This window comes from Tasmannia lanceolata, unplaced genomic scaffold, assembly GCF_043159265.1.
Source record: "Tasmannia lanceolata isolate RefF3 unplaced genomic scaffold, GAP_Taslan_0.1 ptg000023l, whole genome shotgun sequence".
In the NCBI taxonomy this organism is placed as follows: domain Eukaryota; kingdom Viridiplantae; phylum Streptophyta; class Magnoliopsida; order Canellales; family Winteraceae; genus Tasmannia; species Tasmannia lanceolata.
Window position 1 is genome coordinate 28,537,020 of NW_027518700.1, and position 21,724 is coordinate 28,558,743.

At 38.6% G+C, this 21,724-nt stretch overlaps 1 protein-coding gene across 1 annotated transcript; it reads right to left on the reverse strand.

Annotated features, from left to right (window-relative positions):
- Positions 1 to 12,552: 12,552 nt before the first annotated feature.
- Positions 12,553 to 15,184, reverse strand: LOC143855993 (uncharacterized). Its single transcript, XM_077366034.1, has 5 exons — positions 15,115 to 15,184; positions 14,505 to 15,009; positions 13,903 to 14,462; positions 13,170 to 13,696; positions 12,553 to 13,125 (listed from the first exon to the last, which is right to left on the reverse strand). Exons 1-5 carry the CDS (start codon positions 15,182 to 15,184, stop codon positions 12,553 to 12,555), a joined length of 2,235 nt encoding a protein of 744 aa, XP_077222149.1.
- Between the last annotated feature and the right edge of the window lie 6,540 nt (positions 15,185 to 21,724).

The following is a 21,724-nucleotide window of genomic DNA, read 5'->3' on the forward strand; positions in this document are numbered from 1 at the left end:
TCTACAAATGCCCATCTTTGGCAGAGCGCGCTTGTCGCGCGAATGCTAAAGCTGAACAGACCACATTTTGGCCGACCCGAAAACAAAGCGAAACAATTTTTTGGATTTTGACTCTAAAATGGTATTCATAAAGGTAGAAATAACAAAACGACTTTCTAACAAGACTTATAAAATCCGCAAACATTTAGAGATAGCCTCTCACCGACTCTGAATTTGGCAATCATGTCATCTAAATGAGATAGCCTCTCTCTAATCTCTTAATTGTGCAATCCACAATAGTTAACAAGGACTTTTATTGAAAACAAACATGCACGAAACACTTCTCCCCCTTTTTTTTTATAGATAAACCCAAAAGTCTGGTAAAACATAAAACGAATCACTCAAAGAATAGAATCACAATTCAAACAAACACTTGTATTAACAAATAAAGATTTTTGCTGACAATCAGACCAAATATCACTTGGTCCATTGCCAAAAATGATATCATTAAAAGGGATGAGCAAGTCTTAACGATCAGACCAAATATCGCTTGGTCAGCCGTCAAAACTACCTCAAAACAAAAGGGCGATAACTACATATACCATTGCTGAAAATCCATCTGTTTAGTTATCCAGATAATCCTGACTCCTCTCTTTCAAGGTAGTGGGTCATCCAAGATTGATATGGTCCTGTGAAAAAGGTTCCATATAAATCCACGCAGATATACCTGACTCCTAACTCGTTAGGTAGCGGTACATTGCAAAGTGACAATTAGACATGCCAAAATTTGGCATTTCACTGGAAATTGTCACGGGCGAAGAAGAAAATACCAGACTCCAAACACATGGAGCTCAATTTCACTGGTAGTTTCTTACTTCTAAAAACTCTTCATGATTAAAGAAAAACCAAGACTCCAAACATACGGAGCTGGTTCGCCGGTGTAGACACCCCATTTTGCTCTGCCTTAATCAATAAAGAAATTAGTGTTTTTCCATCGGTTTTCCAATGTCTTTCTATTCCCGTGTCCACTCCCTATGTTTTCTCGATCTTTTCAATTATTTCTACCGTGTTTCGCATTTTCCGTCAGGTGTCGAAAAGAGTTATTCAGAAAAATCCAAACCAGAAAGAATCGGGACCCGTTTGATGGGCCCGCATTGAGCATTTGGATTAAATTTGGATCGAGAAAGTTAGCCTATGTAAGAAACATTCAAGTTATCTGCGGAGTTTATCATGGATATTAACGATCAAATTTTATAAGAGGAATAAGTGTGCCCAACATGGAGTGGGGTTCACTAGGTTGAAACAGGCGGACCAGCCTAATTATGATGAATGGATCTCATGGAAAATTCGGCCAAAGGGTAGGCCTAGCATTTGGTTGTGGGATTTAAAATCGAGTAGCCCACTAAATATGTGTGGGGCTCGTCCAAAGTAATTCAATTTTGTTCTTCTATGTCCGTACTTAAAAGTATTGAAATCTAATGGAAAAAGATCTGTGGGCCACCAATTAAGCAATAGGGAGTAATTTAAGAGATGGTGTAACATATCCACATTGCAGCCTATCAACTGGACGGCCGAGATCAGCTTCTGACAATGAATTAGAGGAGCACAAATCCTTTATATGGCGGCCCATTGAAATGGATGGTTTGGATCATCCTGTAAATGATCTTTAAGATTACCCAGTTATATAGTGGCCCAATAAAGTGAACGGTTTGATCTGCCTTAGGAAATGATTTAAGGGTTACATTCTAATTTATGTTGCAGTCTGCATTATGGAGTGATCCGAACCATTCATTTAACGGGGATGGTGGGTAGTGATCGTCTATTGAAAATGGGCGCGATTAAAGGAGGTTATTAATATTAGAATTGAAGTAGCGGGCTGTTTCTGATATGAATCAAGATGGGCTATGGATATCAAAGTCACGGGCTGATATTGGATTGGAAAGGGTAGGACCCACTCGCAATTAAGTGGTTGAGATCCTTGTCTGCCTTAGATTATCGCAGTAGTGTCCACGTCCATGTGGTTTACGTGTCGTAGGCTAAAATAAATAGTGTTTTCTAAATTACTTGCTTGCGATAATGGGACCTACGTGTGCTAATGAGGGAAATGCCGAGCAGGGGGGCTGATTTGGAAAGCTTTTAGAGAAAAAGCAACAGCCGAATATGAATTTAAGAAACTTGCCAGTGTTGCTGCTGTTTTCTTCTTTGGCAAAGAAGTAGCGGTTAGGGATATGGGCAATTTTTCTTGGATAGTCAGCACAAGATCAGGGAAGCTCTCCATAATGAAGGCATGTTTTCTAAAGATAGAAATACTATTTTGGCTACAATTCTATTACGAGGAAGAGCCAAAAGGAAGCTTAGCAGGTGCGAATTAGAAGAGTTTTTTTTAGAGAAAAAGGCCGATGATATGTGTCAATGGAGGAGGGATGCAAAGAAAAAAAAAAGGAGAGAATAAGGATTCCTTTCCAGGAGGAGGGGACCAGGAGAGATTGGTTCGGTTGGAATTGTTTGAAAAAGAAAAAAAAGAAAAGAACCGAGGCTCTCTCTCAACTCTCCTCTCATTCTGCACAGCCGGTCCTCTCCATCTCTCTCGGATCCCTCTCTCTCTCTCTCTCTCTCTCTCTCTCTCTCTCACCCAACGCCATACCCCTTTTAACGTAAAAAAACAGAGTGTAGAGACACTCTGTTTTTTTCATTTGTTTCTCTTTCTCTCTCTCTCTCTCTCTCTCTCTCTCTCTCTCTCCCTCTCTCTCTCTCTCTCACCCAACGCCATACCCCTTTTAACGTAAAAAAACAGAGTGTAGAGACACTCTGTTTTTTCTTTTGTTTCTCTTTCTCTCTCTCTCTCTCTCTCTCTCTCTCTCTCTCTCTCTCTCTCTCTCACCCAACGCCATACCCCTTTTAACGTAAAAAAAAGAGTGTAGAGACACTCTGTTTTTTTTCTTTTGTTTCTCTTTCTCTCTCTCTCTCGGATCCCTCTCTGTTTCCCTCTAGCTCTCTCTCTCACTCTCTCACTCTCTCTTACAATCTCACTCTCAATCTCTGTCTCACTCACCATCTCTCTCACGCTCATCCCTCCACTCCCTGTTTCACTCTCTCTCACTCTTACTCCACTCTCTGCTTCTCTCACTCTCACTCCACTCTCTGCCTCTCTCACTCTCAATCTCGCTATTCTTCCCTCTCACTCCCTCCCTATCTCTCACACTCCCTCTCCTCACAGTGGTTATTTTCTTTAAAAAAAAAGAAAAAAGCGAAAGACGGCGGAGCAGATCGAGCGTCGACGGGACAATTTCAAATTTTTCACTCTTGGACTTGGCAGAGATCTCGCCTACAGGTTAGTACACTATTCTCAGATTTTTCCCAGATGATTTGGCATTTTTTATGAATTTTGCATGGTTTTTAGCATTTAATTAAATTTAATTCAATATTAAATGTGTGAACTAAAAATCATGATCTGCATGAGGGTTTCAAATCCGTTTCGTCCCAAAATTTAATACGATGTTCTACTTAAATAAAGTAAAATAACTATCGGATCGGATCGGACATTGAATCAACGGTTTTTTAGAATTTGAGTGAAGAGTAGAATTTTATTTAAAATATTGGCTGAGAAATTACGAAATTCCAAAAAATAGCCATCTCGGGATGATCTATTTTTTAGAATTTAAATTTTTCTTGTGTTCATCACATCAGAACAAGGTTGGAGGATGTTTTCCGGAGTCGTAATTTTCTCGAAAATCGTGTTTTAAAAATAGAAAACTCTTCAAAAATATCTTTTCGACGAAGAAAAATAAAATATGTACTAAACGAATTCCAAAGTTAATGAAATTTCATGGGAAAATAATATGATGCTGATATATTCTACCATGAATTTTCGCAAATTTTTAGAATTTTTTTGGTATATTATTTTATGCTTTCTTTGAAAATTATTAGATTTTGGGAGACTTTTTACAGACATCAGATCACAGATAAAATTCCTAAAAATTTTACAGTAGTCTTATATTTCATATCTCTAGTCATTGTAAAATTTTCAATTGGTTTGGAGCTTGTTGCATGTGCGATGTAGTGTTAATTCATAATCTGGTTTGAAAATTAAAAAATCCGAAATTGATAGTAAATAGTTTCTAAAATTCATGAAAATCTCACAGCATGCAATATTTACTCATATCTTACTACTGCAGAAATTTCATTGAATTTAGATTTCTATTTCTAGTAGTTTCTGTGTTATTTTTGCAATCTGGTCACTTAATTGTTAAATCAAAATTAAATATCAGCTTAATGTAATAATCTGCAAAACTCTTTCAATAAGCTACATGTATTCCCATCTTACTTCTGTAGAAGTTTCAATTCATTTCGAATTCGTTTGCAACAATTTCACTTGTAAAATCACTCTTATGGTATAAAACTGATAAAATTCATTGAAAATTTGAAATTAATTAAAAATCTTCACAAAGCTCCTAAGGAACCTTAAATCTCTGTCACATATTAACTCCACAATCCATTGAAACAGAAATCTTAGGATCTTTTAGATTTTCTTGGAAAAATGGCCAGTGCATCCATAATCGTATCCCAATTGCACTCGATCTTTGACAATTTGAATATTTAAGCTATAGCATGTTGTTGGCTCCGAGGTTCACTGTCCACGGAAATCCTGAGATATGCCAGGCAATAAGATGCTATAATCTAAGTATTAAATTGCATAAGGAAAGAAGGCACGATTCCCTTCCTTGGATGCCATTCGAGGCCGAAATTGGTGAACCCTAGAACCATTGGTATTCCTTAAATATCTAGAAACTAAAAATCCTTGAAATCTGAAATTAATTAACTTCAAGAACTGAAATCGATTCATCTCGTGTCTCTCGGAACCATTGGATTATGGTTTCCGTCGTAAGAACCATTAGAGCCCAATTTAGGAACACTGGTGTCGTGTCGTGTCCTAAGTTTTAGGAAGTCTTAGGTTTTAGGGAGTCCTAGAGTTAGGAGTCCAGCCTCATCACGGACGCTTGCTATGGATAGCAACCGTGCCCTAGGTCTAGTTACACTAGTCACCCAATCTTTCCCTAGGACAAGCCTAGTAAACTTGGATGTAGGCTAACCTGCATTAGTCTAAGGAACAACTTGCATTTAGATAAGAATCATATAATATCTTAGATGAAATCCTAGGATAGTAAAATCCTCAACTTGAATTAAATAACGCCTCTTAAAACTGTTGAAACAGTCAAATCAGTCTAGATCGGTGTCTTAGTTGAGTTAGGCATAAGTAGCTTAGCTTAGGTGCACCGAACTACGTCTACTCTGATCCCAGTGAGGCTTGGGTACGTAGGCAGCTTGGATGTCTGATGGCATACCAACCGCGAGTCGGCATCACAACAAATTGTGGTGTTTTGTATATTAATTTTCTTGTAAATGCTTAACTAAATCACTTAGGACTTTCCATGAAATTAGAATTTTAGGAGAACTTTCACTTAGATCGAATCCAGACCAATTAAGAAATCAAAATACACATTTAGGATTCACATTGAAATTAGATCATAGGATGTATGTCCCGTAGTTAGCACATTAACATAGAGTTGAATGGGCCATTTAGAATAAATTTAAAAGAGTTAGCTTTTGGAATCGAAGACCGATTATCGGCCAGGAATGGTGCATGTGGTGGATAAATCCCCATACCTTCCATTCTTGTAACCAGGTAGCGAGTCTAGATTTCTAGTTAATTACGAGTCCTAGATCTCACATCTAGGTGGCGACTCTGTCAGTCTCTTTTGTGTGGAATTCAGATTGCCTTAGTGATCCCAAGTTCACATAAAAGATGAATCAAAATCAATCATAAAAGAGCACACGCCAATCGCGTGGGTACGAGAGACCAAGAGAAGGCGTGGCGGCTCGCGCCCCACCCCTCTCGCGAGATCGGGTCCCACAGCCGGAAATTCCTTGAAGAAGAAATTTTTTTCAAATGAGTTGAGAAATGCCCGGACTTCAAATTTGCAAAGTTGTTTCACCGAAAATTCCTTCTTTAAAAAAAAAAACTTTCAAATGAATGAAGAAATAACCAGACTCCAAACACATGGAGCGACTGACAATTTCCTTTTAAAACTTTTCAAATGATGAGAGAAACCTTCTCAAATGGTGAGAGAAAATGACCAAACTCCAAATCACGGAGCCATTAGCGAAAATATTTTTTAAACCTTTCAAATGGTGGAAGAAAAGACCAATCTCCAAATCATGGAGCCGTTGGTGAAAATATTTTTTAAATCTTTCAAATGATGAAAGAAAAGACCAATCTCCAAATCACAGAGCCATTGGCGAAAACATCTTTTAAATATTTCAAATGGTGAAAGAAAAAAACAATCTCCAAATCATAGAGCTATTGGCGAAAGCATTTTTATTTTATTTTTTAATCTTTTTCAAAGGGTGAAAGAAAAAGACCAATTTCCAAAACACGGAGCCATTGGTGAAAACATTTTTAAAATCTTTCAAATGGTGAAAGAAAAGACCAATCTCCAAATCACGGAGTCATTAGCAAAAATATTTACAAACTGATAAAAGAAAATGCCAAACTCCAAATCACGGAGCCATTGGCGAAAACATTTTACCTTATTAAAGGAAAATCCATTGAAATGATTGAAAAAATGACCAACTGTGATTGGTTTCACAAGATGAATAAGCCATCCCTTCCCGAGAATGATTGAAAATGTATGATCTTTGTTAAAGACAAGCCTCAAGCAAAGATGAAGAAATTTTCGGGTATTAACCCTTTGAAACAATTGAAAAGCATTCTGCTGGAGTTTGAAAATTGCAGGAGTGAATTCTAGACTCCGCAGGGGAAAAGGTTTTCTGAAAACATGACTCTGAAAGAAAACAATTTGGTTGGGGAGCTTGAACCAAAAGAGTGTGTTCAAGTTTCTATTATCTCTATTTGATGAGAATAACCATCTCAAATATCATTGTATGATCGACATCTTTTATGACGCACGTCATAAAAGATGCCCCTAGTATGATTACTTCCATGACAAAATTCATTGGAGAGCAACACAAAAAGGATTAAAAGGATAAGCAGAAATCTTTCATTAATAAACTCTTGGGGTTACAAAACTTTTCTCATGAACACTTGGGTTTACAAAATTTTCTAATGTACTAGAAACTGGTTCTGCTCAGAAACTCTCTTCATCTCTGCCAACCACTGATACTTCAGATGGATTTAAGAGCCTACCACATTCTGAACTTTTCTCTGCTTTACATTATAAACAAGAGGCACATATTCTCTTCCCCTCTTTTTTATCTGTTCGTTACCCCGGCTTTGAGAGGACATTGACTAAACAAGACCTCGAAACCTGATCTTGACCCAACAAAAGAAAGACTTTGACAAGTGACAAACGAGGACTTTGATAAAACACATGACATGAACACTAAGAGAGACTGAATCTACTTCTTAGCCTGAAAAAATATTTTAAGATGGTAAAAGTCAACCACTCTTAAATTCTTTTGAATAGCGTGTTTAAAGATGTTTCATTCCCCTTTTCGGTATTTCCGTCATGGTTATTATCCCTTTGGATTGCTTAGTTTCAACCTCCTTAACTCAAAGAGTACCAAAAGAAGCCTTGGTGGCGCTTACTCAGACATTGGAGTAATGCCAAAGAAAGATGAAAGGTCATCTGACTTTCTGAAGCTCTATCCTCTCTGCATGAAGTCACTGCTATGACCAAATCGCCTTTCTAAGTTTTTGATTTGGCGGACCGTATGCCTTATATTTTGCCTGGACTGTCTGCCCTTGCAGATTTTCCATCCAGTAGGCTCTACACCCTGATTTTTGCCTAAGCCGCCCTTTCGGGTTTTCAGCTTAACGGGTGAATGACCCTAACTTTTGCCTAGACCGCCCTTGCGGGTTTTCAGTCTAGCGGGTTTAAGACTCCATCATTTTTTCTTTCTTTCTGTTTCTCTACAAACCTGGGCCTAAAATGCATCAGAAGGACTTTTAGGTAGGCTTAGGTTCAAGCAGGATAAACCTTGGTATGTTTGAATTTATTTAAACCGAATCTAGACCTTCCAGACTACCTACGTATCCCTGAAGAAATGGGAATCAGGTTTGCGTAGTTCGCCCATTTGGGTTTCGGGAATTTTTTTTTTCAAAATGTTACGAAAGATATGACCGAACCTGAATTGATCAGGCTACCTACGTACCCTGTAGAAAGGGATCAGGTCATAACATAGTTCAAACAATCATTTTTTTTTATTTTTTACTAAAAAAATGCCCCTAGTTTGGGTTTATCAAAGAAAACAAGTTTTTTTTATATAGGCCCAAAGGGTTTGCAAATGGTTTAAAACATTTGTGATGTTAGCTTAAAGCTCAAATCGATCAAAGATAGCCTTCTAGTGTACTTAAGCGTAATACTTCTTGAGTTGATCCAAATTTGTAGGTTCATTTAATTTTTCTCCATTTTCATCGAGGAGTGTTACGGCTTTTTCAGGTAGGACATCATCAACAATGTAAAGACCATACCAGTTTGGCCTGAATTTCCCTCGAGGATCAAATACCGGCGCCCTGTAAGATTATAAGACGAGATCTCCTAGTTTCAGGTCTCGGACCTTGACTTTCTTGTTAAAGGCTCTTTCGATTCTCCTTTGATATCCCTGGATGTGATATAAAGCTCTCAACCTCTTTTCATCTATCATCTGCAGCTCATGGTATCTGGCTTTTACCCATTCAGACTCTGGCAAGTCAGCTTCCACCATCACTCTCAAGGATGGAATTCTCAGCTCAACAAGGAGGACTGCTTCCATTCCGTACACTAAAGAATACGGATTTACACCTGTTGAAGACCTGATCGATGTCCTATAAGCCCACAAGGCATAAGGGAGTTTATTCGACCAGTCCTTATAAGTCTTAGTCATCTTACTGATAATGACTTTGATATTCTTGTTCGCTGCCTCTACAGCCTCATTTGTCTGAGGTCTGTAAGGAGATGACTTATGATGCTTTATCTTAAATTCTTCACACAGGTGTACTACCTCTTTCTTGAAATGAGATCCATTGTCAGAAATCAGCTCATGAGGCACTCCGTATCTACATATAATGTTTGAATGGATAAACTTCACAACTATGTTTGAAGTTATGGAAGCATATGATGCAGCCTCTATCCACTTCGTAAAATAGTCAATAGCCATCAAAATATACTCATGACCACTCGAGGATCTTGGATAAATCTTTCCAATGATGTCTATTCCCCATACTGAGAACGGCCAAGGCGAAGTCAAAGAATGCAACTCTGACGGAGGAACATGAATAAGATTCGCCTAGACTTGGCACTTATGACATTTCTTCACAAAGGCAAAGCAGTCTGCTTCCATTGTGGGCCAATAAAATCCAAGTCTCAAAATCTTTCTAGATAACATTTTACCATTCATATGCGGTCCACAAACTCCTTCATGAGTCTGCTCAATAAGCTCCGCAGCTTTGTCCTCATCAACACATAAGAGTTGTATTCCGTCAAAAGATCGCCTATACAGCTCTTCACCACAAATGATGAAGTTGGTAGCTAGCCTCTGAAGAGTTTTTCTCTCTTTGCTTGAAGCTTCAGGAGAGTGACCCTTGCCGGAAATGAAGTTTTTGATATCCGTATACCATGGTTTCCCATCCGGACATCTTGCCAATATTTCTATCACATTCACATGTGCAGGAGCCCACTGTAATTTGACAGCTAAAGGCTGAACCTCCATAGTCGCAGAGATGTCAAGCATCAAAGCCAAAGCATCAGCAAAATCGTTCCTGGTTCTTGACAAGTGAGTAAAAGTGATATTCTTAAATTTTTTAACCAAAGATTCCAAATATGTATTATAAGGGATCAATTTATCCTCTCGAGTTTTCCACTGCCCATTGGTTTGACAAATAATGAGCATTGAGTCCCCAAACACATCTATGTCTTGAACTTGAAGAGCTAAAGCTGCCTCGAGTCCTGCTATACAGGTTTCATATTCTGCAATGTTGTTCGTGCACTCAAACTGCAGCTTGATGGATATAGGGATATACTCTTTCTTTGGAGATATCAAAACTGCACCTACTCCTTGACCCTGGTTATTGACTGCTCCGTCTGGTACTTGGAGTTTCTTCTTCAATATCCATGATCTTTTCATCAGAAAACTCAGTTTTCAGAAAAGCATTCTCTTCTGTAGGAGAATCAGCCTGCTGCTAAGCTATAACCCATCCTTTAATTGATTTCTGAGTAACATAAATGATGTCAAACTCAGATAACAATAATAACCACCTTGCAGTTCTTCCTGTAAGAGCGGGTTTCTCGAACAAGTACTTCAGCAGATCCATCCGTGAAAGTAAAAGAATCTTCTTCGACAACAGATAATGTCTACGCCTTTGAGTCGCCCAAACCAATGCTAGACAAGTATTTTCCAAAATGGAGTACTTTATCTCATATTCTAGCATCTTCTTATTGATGTAATAAATAGCCTTTTCCCGCTTAGACTCTGGATCTTTCTGAGCAAGCATACATCCCATTGCCGTGTCTGTGATCGACAAATACAACAACAAAGGCTGCCCTAGAATGACGGGTGATAGGACAGGAGGCAAAGATAAACACTGCTTAACTTTTTCAAACGCTTCCTGACATTCATCATTCCACTTCTTTGGAGAATTCTTCTTCAAAAGCTTGAACATTGGTTCACACGTCATTGTCAGCTGAGATATGAACCTCCTCAAGTATTGAACTTTCCCAAGGAAACCTCTGATCTGCTTTTCTGTCTTAGGCGGTTCTATTTCTTGGATTGCCTTGATCTTTTGAAGATCAACCTCAATTCCTCTTTCACTGACCATAAATCCTAGGAGTTTCCCTGATGTAACTCCAAATATACACTTGTTTGGATTCAAACGAAGCTGATATTTCCTGATTCGCTCGAAGAATTTTCTTAAGGCAATTGTTTGTTCCGGACGAGTCTTCGCCTTTACAATCATATCATCTACATAGACTTCAACCTCTTTGTGAATCATATCATGAAGAAGAGTAGTTACAGCCCTCTGATATGTAGCACCAGCATTCTTCAAACCAAACGGCATTACTCTATAGCAATATGTACCCCACTGAGTAATGAACGTCGTTTTCATCATGTCCTCGAGCGCCATCTTAATCTGATTGTAGCCCGAGAACCCATCCATAAAGGATAAAAGTGCATGTCCAGCTGTATTATCCACCAGGAGATCAATATTCGACAATGGAAGATCGTCTTTTGGACTTGCCTTGTTCAGGTTCTGAAAATCAACACACATTTGAACCTTCCCATCCTTTTTGGGCACCGGTACTATGTTAGCGAGCCATTCAGGGTATTCAACCACTTGGATGAATTTCATTTCCATAAGTTTCTTGACTTCTTCATAAACTTTCAACTCCCATTCTGTCTTGAGTTTTCGGAGCTTGGCTTCTTTGGCTTAATGTCAGGGATTAAAGGTAATCTGTGCTGGACAATATCCTCATTCAATCCTGGCATGTCATCATAAGACCAAGAAAAAACCTCATTGAACTCTTTAAGTAAGGTAATTAATTGCTTGCGTTCCTCAGGAGATAAAGTTTTGTCAATCCTTATTTCCCGAATCAAGGTTTCATCACCTATATTCACGGTTTCAACTTCCTCTTCGAGTGGTTTTGCTCGGCGACTCTACTCCTGTTGAATCATATGTTTGATTTCAAGGGGAGTTTCGTCGGCATCCTCGTCAGAGGGGGAGTCTTGATTGTTATTATTATTATCAGATTTTAAAGAAGATTCAGTTGAAGAAATAGAAACAAGAAAGTACAATGAAGAGTCTTTTATTTCATTTAAAGTTGAATTGAATACATCAGATGATGAATAGCCCACATCAGGCTTTACAGACTCCAAAATAGTATTTACAAACTCAGAAACAAACATGTTGACATCAGTGTCAACACACTAAAAAATATGTACATGTGAAACATCAAGTACATCAGCAGAAATGTCTTCAGACTCGACCTCACTAGCCGGAGACACATCACCGACTCCAAGGATTGACTTGACCTCTACAGTACCTGCATCAAAAGAAGAGTTAGAAATGATAGACTTTGTAGCTGACTTGGAAACAGACTCATACTTAGACACAACTGACTCTTTTGGAGAAGTATAACTATACTGAAAGGTAACCTGAGGTAGGACCTGAGAGGTCCAGTTAGTCAAAGGTCCCTCCGCCGGGGTGATCAGATATGTGGGCTCTAATATCATTGTGCTCCTATTAATAACGGTCAGAGTCTGTGACCCGTCCTCAAAAAGTGAGTTCAGAAATTTTGGCACCATGCAGTCAGCCCAATCTATCTCTGGCTCTGCCTCTGTGATCCGTACGCTTACTGGCTCATCATCTGCTAGCTCAAGGTCGAAGAATATTTCAAACCCTGGCAACCTTTGTCCAGTATTCTCATCTAGCCAAGTCTCAGTAAAGCCACAAAACGGGATATCTGCTCCTTCCTTGCGAAAATGGCCATTCATTGTCAACTTCAGAGGTCCCATAGGTAAGTCTAAGCCACGGCGACGACACTCGGCCCATTTCAGCATATAGCGCTTCATTTCTCTGATCTATTTCTGAGTAGGCTTATATCCAAGTCCAAATAAACCATTGAAAACTCGGAACTCTGTGAACTCAGTCAAACCTTGATGATATTTGCCCAACTCGGCACCTGGCATATACCCTTGTTTGCAAATCATCTTGACAACTTTGGAATTAGTGCTACTTAGGAAGAAGATCTCTTCATTCATCGCTTCCTCCATAGTAATAGCAGTCACCTCTAACGAAAAGCCAGTTAAGCTTATATCGTCTGCTTTACCAACAATTAATTCCCGAGAGATCTGGCCTATCTCTAAATCAGGGTCCCCTTTCACAGTGATCACCCTATTATTTTGAATAAACTTCAACTTCTGATGCAGCGTAGATGGTATAACCCCAACTCTGTGCAACCATGGGCGTCCAAGCAGTAACAAGAAAGACGCTTTGATATCAAGGACTTGGAATTCTATTTCAAATTCCTCACCACCTATTTGGAATTCTGTCACCAAAGTCCCGATAGCATCACGACGGGTTCCATCATAAGCTAGAATGCCTTGCTCAGAGGGAACAAAATTCTCTGGCCCAAATCCAAGGGTAGTTTTGTGCTCAATGGACAAATATTCAGAGCAGACCCATTGTCTACTAATACCTCTGGAACCTTCTTCTTTTTGCAGATGACTGTAATCTTAAGGGGTTTAGTGTGATCTCGACCCTCAGGGGAAAGGTCCTCATCTGTGAAGGACAAAGTCCTAGAAGCTCTAACCATGGCGACCAGGTTCACCAACTCATCAGGAGTGGTATCGACAGAAACTTGAGCTGCGTTAAGTTCTCTAAGAACCAACTTTCTATGCTGTGAGGAAGACATGAGCAGACCCCATACAGAAATATTCACCTGAGTCTTCTTTAACTGCTTTAATAAACTCTCATCTTCTTCCTCTGTAACAGGCCTATTCTGCCTCTGATTCCCTGCAGCCCTTGATATCTCTGCTGGATTCTCTGCAATCAATTCTGGAGGCTTGAATACACGACCACCCCTTGTGACGTGTTGAAGCTCATCACACTGGTCATCAAGGAACAACAAATCATCATCTTCAATTTTCAGTACATATGGTGTTTTGCTCAGCCGCTCTTCCTCAACATCTTCACAACAGAGAACATAAGGTCGAGAAGAAGACCCTACAAAGTCACCATCAGCTAGGGAAAGGACATAAGGCTTTTCCCTCGTCAATTCTTTGATCTCCTCATCATCAATCCTCAGGGTTTATCTGATGATATGGCACAAATGAGGGTTGAAGGGTTAAGAAGAGGCTCATTGACAAAAATAGCATTGGTAATGGGCGGAGGAATAGCGCGATGATTTGGGAGAGGGTTTTAAGTAGTACTTGGTCGCTCAATTTCCAAATCCTTATTATCTATCATTTTTTGAATGGCATACTTCAGAGCTAAGCATCTTTCTGTCAGATGACCTGAATTCCGGTGATATTCGTAGTATTGGTCTAATCTCCAATACTTAGGCAATGGATCTGGTACTGGCCTAATATCAGGAAGCTTTATCTTCTTATCCCTAATCAGTTTCTTCAGAATAATAGGGTACGGATAAGGAAGCGGATCAAATTGCTTAGGTGCCTGCCTCTCTGCCGGTCTTGACACCTCAGTTACTGCTCTCGCCACTGGTCTGACATAATTCACACTATTCACTTTCTTCTGTATAACCATCGGCCTCTTGCCTTCTCTAACATCAGATGATGATGGTCTAGCCCTCAAACCTTTGCCTATGGCATCCTCAGTTTGCGTTCCCGTTTGAATTAAATGGTCAAAATTAGGACAGTGTTGTGGCACCATGAAATGAAAATACTGAGTAGACAGACTCTTGACTACCAACTTTATCTGATCCTTTTCCGATAACCTCTGATTTAATTTGGCAGACTTGCGCCTCCAGCACCTGATAAATGAGGTAAAGGTCTCTTAAGAACCTTATTTCAACTGTTTGAGGTCTCTCTTCGTAACCTCTATTCCTTCCTCCATTAAAAATTGCTCTGTAAGTTGGTCAGAGATGTCTTCCATGGTCTTGACTTCATCTGGTTTCAGCCTTAGGAACCACTTCTTTGCTATCCCTACCAGAGAAATAGGAAATAGCTGGGTCATCTGTTCACGATTCAGGCCATATTGCTGAGAGAGGATAATAAAACACCTCATATGATTCCGAGGACATCTGGTCCCGTCATACTTATCATAATCTCGAACTTTGAAGTTATGCGGTAAAACCACTGCAGAGGACATCATCAACTCGGAGACGTCAAATTTCTTCGGGCCCTGGACTTTCATGTGTTCCATCTCTTGAGCCGACTTCTCGAACTTCTTAGACATTTCCCTCTCAAACTTTTCATACATCTCTCTTTCCTTGTTGATCTTAGGGATACAATACTCTTCAGCGTATTGTTCATCATCCAAGTCAAACTCTAAAGGTGAAATAGTGGGTCTATTCAACTCTGGTGATGTAACACGAGGAGGTTAATGGAGTGTTGGTCCTCCTTTAGAAGTAGAGGTCTTATTGCTAATTTGGGTCTTCATGTGAGTCATTTCTTCCTTCATACTCGTCATGTCACGATTAAGGTTTTTTAGCATCTCCTGTATGGCTACCATAGGATCAGTGGAATCTGCCATTGAGACTGGAGTAGGTTGGATGGGTGAAAGTATTTCCGGCAGATGAGACAAAGGTAATGCTGGGGAAGTAAATGAAATAGGCGACAAAGATTGTCTACTCAGCCTGGAATCAGAAGACTGACGGGACCAGGTTGGTTTTGAAATTATAATTTTCCTTGGAGCAATGGCTGCTCAGTAAAGAATCCTGTGAATGGAAGTATAAACATTAGATTAAAACGAATGATAAATAAGATAAAACATTCTGATCAAATAGTGACAAGAGAAAAAGAAACCCACTTTCATTTTATGAAATTCAAACTGTGATTACAATTGACGAAATTACTAATCTCATATTACAACTGGATAAGCAAACTGACAATAAAGGGAACTAAAGAAATCAAGATAACAAAACATGATAGAGATCTTCAAGGTCCCTCAATCTGGGCTCCGGCTTGCGGGTTCTTCCAGTAATTTTCCATGTCGGACTTTAGCTGCTAAAGAAAATCTCCTTTCTATATTTTTGTTTCCCCAAGCAGTCACAATAGATCTAATGAGATCAGGAGTAAGATCCTCGCAAAGAGGAGGGGCTATGGTTCCGGGAGGACAAGGAATTCCCATAATCTGATAAAGAAATTGTGTGGGTGCGTAAAAAGAAGATTTCTCGATACCCATGAGGTAAACAAACTGATGTGGGTAAGTATTGGTGAAAACTTGGAAGCATGAATGGCTCACCCAGTAAAATTGGTTCTCCTCTACATGTTGCAACCAATTGCGCCATTCATCAATGGACTGAGGTTGATTAGCCATTGGTTGCCATAAACGAAAATTCTTCAAGGTATACGGGTTTTGGTTTTGTCGCTGAAGAACCCTAAGTTTTTCACCAAGCCAAACATATAACAATTTAACACATCCACAGAAATTATTTTTGACCTCTTGATCAGCAATATGGTCTAGTCCCAAGAAGGTCTCTGCTAACATGGTGGGTATAGGATTCCTCCCCTCATTGATCTGATCTACTACTCTTAGTAGGGTCAAAGATACAACATGGGAGTTTCTGCGAAGAATGTGACGTGTAAAGACCATAAAGATTAAAGCGCTACGTCGGCAATCTTGAAAACGAGAGTTGGTAGGATCGACGTTTTTGAAAAAATGTTTAACAAGGTCTTGAACTTTCACGCACGTATCCGTTAAGCACGGCAGAGCATCTACAGTTTCATTTTTGAATAGTTTGCAAAAATGATCATGAGGGAATTCTATTCTTGAAGGTTTGATCCAGAGTCCCTCAGACGGGAGCTCTAGCTGGGTACACCAGTCCTCAAATATGGGACAGAGTTCACAAGGGCCAAATCGGAAGACATGAAGAACAGGATCCCAAAGTCCAGCAGCTGCTTGAAGAAACTTTCAATTTATATCACGACGAGATCAGCCATAGCTCTCTTTGAATACTCACGCGGAAGAGCTCTAATAGCATCGGCTATCCAGTTGTCCAACAGAATGTTCGCCATGATCAGACCTAAACACAAAGATAGGACAAAATAATGAGGGAACGAAGATAACTTGGAATAAACAAAGAATAGGGATAAACTTAACAATCAATCATAGGAAGGATACAATTGACAACGCCGAATGTTCCACTGATGATCAAAGATGATCAGAGACTTAGAAAATAGACCACGGTTACAAAATGACAAAAGTAGATCATAGACCGGATCTAAATCTGGAAGATGAATGTCAAAACTGTATGATCAAGGAGATCAACAATGATAGATTATGACCATAGAGACAGCGGACAAGCCATCAGCCATATCTAAGACAAAATAAATAATTCAGCAACAATCCAACCTAATGCATCTATGGCACAACAACAGAATGGATAAATCAAGTTGGTAGAATTTATCATCATTGAATCAAGGAATAAACCATGGCTATGAGAGTGACAAGTAAAGGCCACTGACCAGGTTTAGATCTGAGAGATGAATAGACATGACTGATTGATTCTAGCCAGGAATCTCTACTAGAAAGTAGGTCCCGATCTTATAATCAAGAGATATATGGACAAAAATCTCCATGAATAGAGCAAACAATAGGCGATGACCATGAGAGGGGCAAGTAAAAGCCACTAGTTGGGTATAGATCTGAAAAACGGACTGATATAACTGATTAGATTAGATTAGGAAACCTCACTAAAGAGTAGGCCCTAATCTAATAATCAATATTTATAGATACATATACATATATATCCTAACCAGGGGCACCGACCCTAAATACAATCCAGCAGAGTCAAGACGCTTGACTCAAGACAGACATGTGAGTGCACTAGGACCGTGTTGTAGCCACATAAGATGAGCTACCCTAATCTATAGATAGGACTAGGCTCCTAACTCTAGGCTCTACATGTGTAAGCAACACATGTTCGTCCTTATATGAATGCAAAATATATATAAGCACATGCAAATCCTAATTGAAGTTTCACTAAGTCAGTAAATATATTTATATACATAATATATGAGATGAAAGTACGGCTCCAGACTCAATATATCGGGCACTATGCGTATGATCCATACTTTAGATGTATAACACAAGTACGCCTAGTATTATACATAGTATGCTTCATTGCTCATCGGCTGCTGTAAACAAAAGTACGCCTAGTGTTTACGGCTGCAGCACCGGCGCATAGCTTGGAAATAGATACAACAGTTCCATCAGGGTAATGACATCCCATCTGGCTGTGGGACCCGATCCCGCGAGAGGGGTGGGGCGCGAACCGCCACGCTCTCTCTTCGTCTCTCGTACCCACGCGATTGGCGTGTGCTCTTTTATTATTGATTTTAATTCATCTTTTATATGAACTTGGGATCACTAAGGCAATCCGAATTCCACACAAAAGAGAGTGACAGAGTCGCCACCTAGATGTGGGATCTAGGACCCATAATTAACTAGAAATCTAGACTCGTTACCTGGTAACAAGAATGGAAGGTATGGGGAGTTATCCACCACATGCACCATTCCTGCCCGATAATCGGTCTTCAATTCTAAAAGTTAACTCTTTTGAATTTCTTTTAAATGGCTCATTTAACTCTATGTTAGTATGCTAACTACGTGACATGCATCCTACAAAACCCCACAATTTGTTGTGGAGCCGACTCGTGATTGGTATGCCATCAGACATCCAAGCTGCCTACGTACCCAAGCCTCACTGGGATCAGAGCCGACGTAGTTCGGTGCACCTGAACTAAGCTACTTATGCCTAACTCATCTAGGACACCGATCTAGACTGGATTGACTGTTTCAACAGTTTTAAGAGAAATTATTTAATTCAAGTTGAAGATTTTATTATCCTAGGACTTCATCTAAGATGCTATATGGTCTTATCTAAGTGCAAGACATCCCTTTGACTAATGCAGGTGAACCTACATCCTAGGTAACTAGGCTTGTCCTATGAGAAAAGTGAGGTGACTAGTATAACTAGATCTATGGCATGGTTGCTATCCATAGCAAACGCCCGTGATGATGCTGGACTCCTAACTCTAGGACTCCCTAAAACCTAGGACACGACATGACGCAAATGTTCCTAAATAAGGCTCTAATGGTTCTTACGATGGAAACCGCAATCCAACGGTTCCGAATGACATGATGTAATTTGATTTAATTTGCTGAAGTTAATGATTTTCATATTTCAAGGATTTTCGGTTCCTAAACATCTAAGGAATACCAAAGGCTCTATGGTTCGCAAGTTTCGACCTCGAATCACAACCATGGAAGGGAATCGTGCTCTCAACCCTTGTATAATTTAGCACATAAATTATAGTATCTTATTACCTGGCATATTTCTCAGGATTTTCGTAGATTGTGGACCTCGGAGCCAATATCATACTATAATTTACGCACTCCAGTTATGCTGGATCGATCGCAATTAGTATACGATTATGGTTACGATCTCGGCAGTTAAATTGTCACAGCATAGCCAATTTACAAAGGCAATCTATGAACCCTAAGGTTTCTGTTTCAAAAAATTAGGGATTGAATTTATGATGAAAATTTAAGGTTTTTTGGAGATTTTTACTGACTTTTGTATTGATTTACTATTAAATTGTGATTTAATATCATTAAGACCAGATTGTTAGAAATACACAGTAACCCTAAGCAATCGAACTCCAAATCAGTTAAAACCTTTTCAGTAACAAGATATAAATAATTTTAGCTTACTGGAAAATTTTCATGAATTATCATTAAGATGTGATATTAATTTCTGATTTTTCAAAATTGAAATCAGATTATAGATTAACACATCAACTTGTAGCATATCAATTTCAAATTAATCCAAACTTTTACAGAATAAAGATAATCATGAGAGTAGACTACTGTATGACTTTCATGAATTTTTCTTACAATTTGATACCAATTGAAATTCACACAAAAATCGGATGAAACCAAAGAATTACTTAACAAGCAAACCTAATAGTATCCTAAAATCAAATAAAAATTTTCAGTAGATATATAATAAATTATAAAATTTTATATCAAAATTTCAAAACTTAAAAAGTAAATCTCCTCCCTAAAATTGATTTTTAAATAGAAAAGGGGAATTTGTTTCCTAGAAATTGAAACCCATTTATTAAAAGAAATTACAAAACCATATTAAAACTTTGCAAAACCAATTTAAATTTTTTATCTAACATTCCAGAACCTAAGTTACTGGTTTGTAAAGAAAAATTTCAAAAAATTACTAATTTAATACGAAAAAGAATTACGGCACGTAAAACAAAAAAATGATTAGAAAACAAATAAAAAAACCTTTTTTCAAAAAAAAAATATAATGAAAAATTCAATTTATTATTGAAAATTAATTTTGGAGAGTTTCATTAATTTTTAAAATATTTTGATATTTATTAAAAATGGCCGAAATTTAAAATAATTTGAAACCGGATTAAAAAAATTCAAAAATATCCGAAAATTTTTGGGTATTCTAGAAATCAAAACATTAGTTTGGAAATAAGATTTTATAAATTTTGGACATGGTTTGATATACTTTTGGATTCATTTATCAAGAAATAACCTCTTTCGGGGTTATTGTTTGAAAATTAGAATGAAAATTAAAACGGCCAAACCGTGATTGAAAATTAAGTTTCCAGTAGTATTTTATTTTATAGAAATCCCAAAAAATATCAGTTTTTAAAGAAACACACGTTTTCTAACACTAGCTTTGATAATCCGATTTAAATCCAAATTGAATAAAAAACGAAAGAAAATCATTATTAAATGGAGGAAATTTAATTTTTGGATCAAATTTTGGATTTTGAAAACTCATAATATATATTATAACATACTGGAATTTCAAGAAAAATTCATTGATTTGATCTATCAAAAGTAAAACCCTAGCATGATTTTCTACTTTTGATATTACAAAGATAAAGATCCTACCCTGATCACGCTCCTTGTCTCTAGGGTGCGTAGATCATATTTGTATGACGTTCAAAGAGAATAAGAGACCATATTTATATGGACTCGAAGAGAATAAAATACCGTATTTATACGGAGTTCATGGAAATGAGACAACACATTTGTATGATGCTCAAAGAGACTAAAAGACCATTTTCAAATGATTTGAAGAGAATGGAATACTGTATTTATAGGGATTCTAAGAAAATGAGGATGAGAGACCATTCACAAATGGACTCGGGAAAGGAGACACCGTTCTCTGAACGGGCTCAGAGAAATCAGAGAATTAGCCTATTCGCAAGTGAGACAGGGGCTAATGGATTTAAGATCGGATTTGACATTTGAGAATGAGACTGGAAATGATAATTTAAAAACCGGAGGACTCGATTACTAGAGAATTAGAGGCTTAAGGACTTGAGAACGGAGAACGGAGAACTGAGAAATCGAATAATCAAACAATGGGTGGACTGGAGAATTGGAAGACTGGATAACTTGAAACTGGAGAATTGAAGATTTGATGAACTGAAGAATTGAAAAACTGGAGAAGTAGAAAATTTAGGGACTGGATATTTGCAGAGCTGAAAATTGGAGAACTGGATGATTAAGGGACTTGACATCATGACTGGACTTAATTAAAATAACAAAAGGACTAAGACTGCTGCAACTGTCTGGCTTTGGAGGCTCGGCAAGGGCTGGCTCATAACTAGACCTGTTTCTTTTGTTAACCATAGGTCGTCTAAGCATCGAGATCATCCGGCGACAGAGGATCAAGGAATCCTTCTGGCAACACTACGTTTAGATCTCCTCCGGCATCTGAGTCACTGTCGTCATCACTGCTACTACTGAGCTCGATTATCGGATTTGGTTTGGATGGTCTTTCTGTGGGACCTGATCCCGCGAGAGGGGTGGGGCGCGAGCCGCCACGCTCTCTCTTGGTCTCTCGTACCCACGCGATTGGCGTGTGCCTTTTAGTATTGATTTTAATTCATCTTTTATGTGAACTTGGGATCACTAAGGCAATCCGAATTCCACACAAAAGAGACTGACAGAGTCGCCACCTAGATGTGGTATCTAGGACCCATAATTAACCAGAAATCTAGACTCGCTACCTGGTTACAAGAA